This window comes from Pseudorasbora parva, chromosome 19 (genome assembly GCF_024679245.1).
Source record: "Pseudorasbora parva isolate DD20220531a chromosome 19, ASM2467924v1, whole genome shotgun sequence".
Taxonomy (NCBI): Eukaryota; Metazoa; Chordata; class Actinopteri; order Cypriniformes; family Gobionidae; genus Pseudorasbora; species Pseudorasbora parva.
In genome coordinates, this window is record NC_090190.1 from 44,245,688 (window position 1) to 44,254,021 (window position 8,334).

Here is an 8,334-nt window from a genome sequence, read left to right on the forward strand (position 1 = left end):
GCAGCCACCCAGTAGAGCCTTATAGTTATCTATCTATCTATCTATCTATCTATCTATCTATCTATCTATCTATCTATCTATCTATCTATCTATCTATCTATCTATCCATCTATCTATCTATCTATCTATCTATCTATCTATCTATCTATCTATCTATCTATCTATCTATCTATCATGGACCAGCTGGAGTTTGTTTATTAAGCGAGCAGGGCAGCCACCCAGTAGAGCATTACAATAATCTATCTATCTATCTATCTATCTATCTATCTATCTATCTATCTATCTATCTATCTATCTATCTATCTATCTATCTATCTATCTATCTATCTATCTATCTATCTATCTATCTATCTATCTATCTATCATGGACCAGCTGGAGTTTGTTTATTAAGCGAGCAGGGCAGCCACCCAGTAGAGCCTTACAGTAATCTTACAATAAAACTTTGATGATATTGATACGGTCACACCCACACCATCTTTACTGTTCGTATCACTGTGTGTCAGGAGCTGAGATTCAGATATGATAATGAGCGCTTGCTTTCTGACCAATCACAGCAGAGCGGCTCTCAGAGAGGCGGGGCTTAGAGAGACGCTGAGAGACAAGAGCTGACGTGTCAGTGGAGATTATGAGAGAATGGACGTGTGTTTGAGCTCAGGTGCATGAGAACCTGTGGTTGGACACAACATTTGAAAGGAGCATAATAAGGCACTGTAATGAGCCGGCGTGTGTATGTGCGTGTGGTCATGTAAACGTTTCTGCTGGCTGTTTAATTTCATTTTCATTCTTGAGGTTTATTCCATCACTAGATTCATCCGATCATAAGTACCCGGCGGTTCTGCTAGAAGTTTCGTCATTGATTCTGATTTTCTCCCGTTATGGCTGTGAAGCGATCTGTCCTGTATAAAGCGGACTCGACACACTTCCTGTTTGTGCATGAGCTTCTCCTGTGTGATGGTTACGTGGGCCGTGCGGCTCGCCTCAGCTGGCGTCTGCGTGGCTCAGCGATGTCTCGGGTCTGCCGCTGTATGCCGGGCGAGCGGAGCTCCTCCTCCTCCTCCTGAACCGGCCGCGGCGGGGGATAGTTGGGCTGATAGTAGGAGCCGTAGCTGCCGTAGGGGTCCTCTTCCTCGGCCTCAGCCTCCGGGCCATACGGCTGGTACGAGCTGGGCGGAAGTTGGACTGCAGGAACATCTGTGTCAGTGAGGTCGCCATCAAAGCCCGGCTCTGACCCGCACAAGCAGCACCAACATTAACAGGAGACGGACACACACGGACAGACACGGACAGGACACACATTACTGACACAGCGGCTCTCAACCGACGGACCAGCGGCCAATGATTGGTCATGTGAACGGACAGGTCATGTGACGCATCTCATTAAAAACATTAACGAAAATGTCCATTAACGTAACGGATACCACAGCACACCTTCAGGAGTCTAGAGGAGTCCATCAGAGACGGGTCAGCAACACAATATGTTATGCCTGATCGGTGTAAATATTCAATAATCAGGATATATTTGCTGCTTTGGTACGGTGTTGATGTTGAATGTAAAAATATGAGCCGAAACCAGTTGAGAACCGCTTAGATAAAGAGTTAGTTCATCCATAAACAAACCTTCCATCATCCGTTCCTTCAGGAGCAGTGTGTGTGTTCACACAGGATACATTCAGATCATTGATGAAGTCAGAAATGAAGTTTGTTCTCTAGACGACACTCAAATAATTCACATCGCAAACCTAACCTGAGCCTCCTGAGGGAACGGTGACAGAATGATTGCATTGTTCTGTGTGAACTCTCTCCTGACTGTCATCAGTGGAAAGGCCACACCCCCGGCCCCGCCCACATATACACATTAATATTCATTAGTTGAAAGGCCACACCCCCTGATCCACCCACATATACACATTAATATTCATTAGTTGAAAGGCCACACCCCCTGATCCACCCACATATACACATTAATATTCATTAGTTGAAAGGCCACACCCCCTGATCCACCCACATATACACATTAATATTCATTAGTTGAAAGGCCACACCCCCGGCCCCGCCCACATATATACATTAATATTCATCAGTTGAAAGGCCACACCCCCCGCCCCATACCCGTCACTGTTCATGCGTGAGGTTTCAGTGTGTTAGATACAGACTTGCCAAATGAAACATGCAACACATTGAAGTCGAGAAACAATACTAGCATTTTAAATGTTCAGAATTCATGACATGCTTCACACACACACACACACATCATGGTTCTGTTTTATTATGAATGCGGGCAGCATTAATATTCCTGAACAGCCAGAGAGCATGACAGAAGCCACATGAAGGTCAGGACACACACACACACACACACACACACACACACACACACTCACCTCCCACGTTGTAGCCGAGGCAGGCGTTCTGGTCGCAGTATCCGGGTGGGCCTGCGGGACCCACGGGGCCGGGTGTTCCGGGTCTGCCGGGACTCCCAGGGTTACCGGGGCGACCAGACGGACCTGGACTTCCTGTCCTCCCTTCACCAGGAGGACCTGTGGCACAGCAGGAAGCAGATTCTTCAACTTCCTGTTTCATATCGTGTGTGTGTGTGAGTGTGTGTGTGTGTGTGTGTGTGTGTGTGTGTGTGTGTGTGTGTGTGTGTGTGTGTGTGTGTGTACCTGGAGGTCCTGCAGCTCCTCTCGGCCCCTGAACACCCACACCTTGATTACCTCTCTCTCCCTTCTCACCCGGAGGGCCTGATGATGAAAACACACACACACACACACACACACACACGATCATTACTGTATAAAGTGACGCAGGAGTGACACACACTAGTGTTGGAGTGGTGTTTCCACCTCTGGCTCCAGGCTGGCCGTTCTCTCCGTTGCTGCCGGGGAATCCGGGTCGCCCGGGCGGGCCCTGCTCTCCCTGAGGTCCTGTAGCGCCCTGTCGGCCCGGTTCTCCCGGAGGCCCGGGGACGGTGCGGATCGACACCGGCTGGCTGGGAATGTGGTTCAGAACCGAGCTGTAGCGCGCCATGTGGCCTGCGAACCAGAGGAGCGGCGTCAGACACACAACACAATCCCAGCATGCCAAGCGCATGTCAGCGGTCATACACACTCACAAACACACACACACACACACACACACACACACACACACACTGCCCCTAAACCTACCAATCACAGGAAACATTCTGCATATTTACTTTCTCAAAAAAACTCCTCCTGTATGATTTATAAGACGTTTTCCTCATGGGAGGAAATGTCCCCACAAGGACAAGGATTACGGATATTATCTTTTTGGGGACATTTTGTCCCCATAACATAGGGATTACCAGCCCACACACACACACACACTTACACACACAGTCACACACACACACACTTACTCTGGATCAGCTGCTCACACACTTGTCTGGCGATCTCTTGCACAGAAGACGTGGACTGGACTTCACCCTGTGTGTGACAGAAGAGTGTGAGGAAGCTGTGGTTAGGGATAGGGATAGATTAGGTTAGGGATAAGGATAGATTAGGGATAGGGATAGATTAGGGATAGGGATATGTTAGGGATAGAGAAAGGTTAGATTAGGGATAGGGATATGTTAGGGATAGAGATAGTTTAGGTTAGGGATAAGGATAGATTAGGGATAGGGATATGTTAGGGATAGAGATAGGTTAGATTAGGGATAAGGATAGATTAGGGATAGGGATAGATTAGGGATAGGGATATGTTAGGGATAGAGATAGGTTAGATTAGGGATAAGGATAGATTAGGGATAGGGATATGTTAGGGATAGAGATAGGTTAGATTAGGGATAAGGATAGATTATGGATAGGGATAGATTAGGGATAGATATATGTTAGGGATAGAGATAGGTTAGATTATGGATAGGGATAGATTAGGGATCGATATATGTTAGGGATAGAGATAGGTTAGATTAGGGATAGGGATAGATTAGGGATCGATATATGTTAGGGATAGAGATAGGTTAGATTAGGGATAGGGATAGATTAGGGATAGGGATAGATTAGATTAGGGATAAGGATAGATTAGGGATAGGGATATGTTAGGGATAGAGATAGGTTAGATTAGGGATAAGGATAGATTAGGGATAGATATATGTTAGGGATAGAGATAGGTTAGGTTAGGGATAAGGATAGATTATGGATAGGGATAGATTAGGGATAGATATATGTTAGGGATAGAGATAGGTTAGATTATGGATAGGGATAGATTAGGGATCGATATATGTTAGGGATAGAGATAGGTTAGATTAGGGATAAGGATAGATTATGGATAGGGATAGATTAGGGATAGATATATGTTAGGGATAGAGATAGGTTAGGTTAGGGATAAGGATAGATTATGGATAGGGATAGATTAGGGATAGATATATGTTAGGGATAGAGATAGGTTAGATTAGGGATAAGGATAGATTAGGGATAGATATATGTTAGGGATAGAGATAGGTTAGATTAGGGATAGGGATAGATTAGGGATCGATATATGTTAGGGATAGAGATAGGTTAGATTAGGGATAGGGATAGATTAGGGATACGGATATGTTAGGGATAGAGATAGGTTAGATTAGGGATAAGGATAGATTATGGATAGGGATAGATTAGGGATAGATATATGTTAGGGATAGAGATAGGTTAGGTTAGGGATAAGGATAGATTATGGATAGGGATAGATTAGGGATAGATATATGTTAGGGATAGAGATAGGTTAGATTATGGATAGGGATAGATTAGGGATCGATATATGTTAGGGATAGAGATAGGTTAGATTAGGGATAGGGATAGATTAGGGATCGATATATGTTAGGGATAGAGATAGGTTAGATTAGGGATAGGGATAGATTAGGGATAGATATATGTTAGGGATAGAGATAGGTTAGATTATGGATAGGGATAGATTAGGGATCGATATATGTTAGAGATAGAGATAGGTTAGATTAGGGATAAGGATAGATTAGGGATAGGGATATGTTAGGGAAAGAGATAGGTTAGATTAGGGATAGGGATATGTTAGGGATAGAGATAGGTTAGATTAGGGATAAGGATAGATTATGGATAGGGATAGATTAGGGATAGAGATAGGTTAGATTAGGGATAAGGATAGATTATGGATAGGGATAGATTAGGGATAGGGATATGTTAGGGATAGAGATAGGTTAGATTAGGGATAAGGATAGATTAGGGATAGGGATATGTTAGGGATAGAGATAGGTTAGATTAGGGATAGGGATAGATTAGGGATCGATATATGTTAGGGATAGAGATAGGTTAGATTAGGGATAAGGATAGATTAGGGATAGGGATATGTTAGGGATAGAGATAGGTTAGATTAGGGATAAGGATAGATTATGGATAGGGATAGATTAGGGATAGGGATATGTTAGGGATAGAGATAGGTTAGATTAGGGATAAGGATAGATTAGGGATAGGGATATGTTAGGGATAGAGATAGGTTAGATTAGGGATAAGGATAGATTAGGGATAGGGATATGTCAGGGATAGAGATAGGCTAGATTAGGGATAAGGATATGTTAGGGATAGAGATAGGTTAGATTATGGATAGGGATAGATTAGGGATAGATATATGTTAGGGATAGAGATAGGTTAGATTAGGGATAAGGATAGATTAGGGATAGGGATAGATTAGGGATATAGATAGGTTAGGTTAGGGATAGGGATATGTTAGGGATAGAGATAGGTTAGATTAGGGATAGGGATAGATTAGGGATATAGATAGGTTAGGTTAGGGATAGGGATATGTTAGGGATAGAGATAGGATAGATTAGGGATAGGGATATGTTAGGGATAGAGATAGTTTAGGTTAGGGATAAGGATAGATTATGGATAGGGATATGTTAGGGATAGAGATAGGTTAGATTAGGGATAGGGATAGATTAGGGATATAGATAGGTTAGGTTAGGGATAGGGATATGTTAGGGATAGAGATAGGATAGATTAGGGATAGGGATATGTTAGGGATAGAGATAGGTTAGATTAGGGATAGGGATATGTTAGGGATAGAGATAGGTTAGGTTAGGGATAGGGATATGTTAGGGATAGAGATAGGATAGATTAGGGATAGGGATATGTTAGGGATAGAGATAGGTTAGGTTAGGGATAGGGATATGTTAGGGATAGAGATAGGTTAGATTAGGGATAGGGATAGATTAGGGATATAGATAGGTTAGGTTAGGGATAGGGATATGTTAGGGATAGAGATAGGTTAGATTAGGGATAGGGATAGATTAGGGATATAGATAGGTTAGGTTAGGGATAGGGATATGTTAGGGATAGAGATAGGATAGATTAGGGATAGGGATATGTTAGGGATAGAGATAGTTTAGGTTAGGGATAAGGATAGATTATGGATAGGGATATGTTAGGATAGAGATAGGTTAGGTTAGGGATAGGGATAGATTAGGGATAGGGATAGATTAGGGATAGGGATAGGTTAGGGATAGAGATAGGTTAGGTTAGGGATAGGGATAGATTAGGGATAGGGATAGGTTTGGTTAGGGTTAGGTTAGGGTTAGTTAGGGATAGGTTAGGATTAGGGATAGGTTAGGGACAGGGATAGGTTAGGGACAGGGATAGGTTAGGGTTAGGGAAAGGGATAGGTTAGGGTTAGGGACAGGGATAGGTTAGGGAGTAGGAGTAGGAGAGAACACTTACCCGCTCACCCTTCTCTCCCTTAGATCCCGCGGGGCCCTAAACACAGAGAGAGGCTTTAGCATCGCTCCGATCACGTGTGTGTGTGTGTGTGTGTGTGTGTGTGCGGATGGACGTACCGGCGGTCCCTGTTCTCCTCTAGGTCCTGCGGGGCCGTTTTCTCCAGGGGCCCCAGGGGCTCCTGGACCTCCCTGTTATAACACACACACACACACACACACCACATTCATACGGTTTGTGACCAATTCAATATGACTGTAAGATAATATGTTGATTATTGTGATTATTGAAGAAAATACTGAACAAAACAAATATATTGTAATATTACTATTGTACGTGTAAAATAAACACAGAGTATTCAATTAGTGTTACAACACATTATATTAGTTTTACATATAATCGCATTAATAATAACTTTAAAATAACATAAAATTGGATAATATATAGAGTTTTTAAGTGCTGGAAAATGAGTGTGTGGACTCACTATATTTCCCGGCGCTCCCACTCGTCCCTGAGGACCGTCTGGACCCGGCAAACCCTGTGGAGATGAAACACACATGATCACACACACACACACACAAACACACACACACACACACACACACACACACACACACACACACACACACACACACACACACACACACACACACACACACACACAGCTGTAATGTGACGTGGCTGACGGACATTTACCCGAGCTCCTGCAGGCCCTTCCCGTCCCGGAGAGCCGGGAGAGCCAGGAACGCCCTACAGGAAGACACAAGAGGAGGTCAGACACACACACACACACACACACACACACTTCAGTGTATTTTTACTGTCTTTTACCTGCAGCCCTGGAGGCCCCGCGTCTCCCTTCTGCCCCGTCTCCCCCGGGGCGCCCTGAACACAACACACATTTTGGCATTAAATGTCTATTTTCTAAATGTGTGTTTTTATAAAGATGTTTGGATGTTGAAGCGTCAGTGATGCGAGTGCGGTTTAAGCTCCGCCCCTGGGGTTTCTCCAATCACAGAGTGCGGTTTAAGCTCCGCCCCTGGGGTTTCTCCAATCACAGAGTGCGGTTTAAGCTCCGCCCCTGGGGTTTCTCCAATCACAGAGTGCGGTTTAAGCTCCGCCCCTGGGGTTTCTCCAATCACAGAGTGCGGTTTAAGCTCCGCCCCTGGGGTTTCTCCAATCACAGAGTGCGGTTTAAGCTCCGCCCCTGCGGTTTCTCCAATCACAGTGCGGTTTAAGCTCCGCCACTGCGGTTTCTCCAATCACAGAGTGCGGTTTAAGCTCCGCCCCTGCGGACTTTCCAATCACAGAGTGCAGTTTAAGCTCCGCCCCTGCGGACTTTCCAATCACAGAGTGCAGTTTAAGCTCCGCCCCTGCGGTTTCTCCAATCACAGAGTGCGGTTTAAGCTCCGCCCCTGCGGTTTCTCCAATCACAGAGTGCAGTTTAAGCTCCGCCCCTGCGGATTCTCCTATCACAGAGTGCGGTTTAAGCTCCGCACCTGCAGATTCTCCAATCACAGAGTGCGGTTTAAGCTCCGCCCCTGCAGATTCTCCTATCACAGAGTGCGGTTTAAGCACCGCCCCTGCAGATTCTCCAATCACAGAGTGCAGTTTAAGCTCCGCCCCTGCAGATTCTCCAATCACAGAGTGCGGTTT

At 44.8% G+C, this 8,334-nt stretch overlaps 1 protein-coding gene across 3 annotated transcripts in view; it reads right to left on the reverse strand.

Moving 5' to 3' along the window:
• Positions 1 to 338: 338 nt before the first annotated feature.
• The window catches only part of LOC137047762 (collagen alpha-1(XIV) chain-like), a 97,443-nt gene continuing 89,447 nt past the window's right edge, over positions 339 to 8,334 (reverse strand). For 2 of the 3 annotated variants that reach the window (XM_067425620.1, XM_067425619.1), the window contains exons 39-48: positions 7,510 to 7,563; positions 7,375 to 7,428; positions 7,163 to 7,216; positions 6,798 to 6,869; positions 6,682 to 6,717; positions 3,378 to 3,444; positions 2,842 to 3,030; positions 2,662 to 2,739; positions 2,380 to 2,535; positions 339 to 1,225 (exon numbers count right to left, since the gene is read on the reverse strand). In XM_067425620.1, coding sequence (XP_067281721.1) covers positions 957 to 1,225; positions 2,380 to 2,535; positions 2,662 to 2,739; positions 2,842 to 3,030; positions 3,378 to 3,444; positions 6,682 to 6,717; positions 6,798 to 6,869; positions 7,163 to 7,216; positions 7,375 to 7,428; positions 7,510 to 7,563 — 1,029 coding nt within the window. In that variant the 3' untranslated portion in view covers positions 339 to 956. The remainder of the gene's footprint in view (positions 1,226 to 2,379; positions 2,536 to 2,661; positions 2,740 to 2,841; positions 3,031 to 3,377; positions 3,445 to 6,681; positions 6,718 to 6,797; positions 6,870 to 7,162; positions 7,217 to 7,374; positions 7,429 to 7,509; positions 7,564 to 8,334) is intronic. The other variant, XM_067425621.1, reaches the window with a different exon arrangement.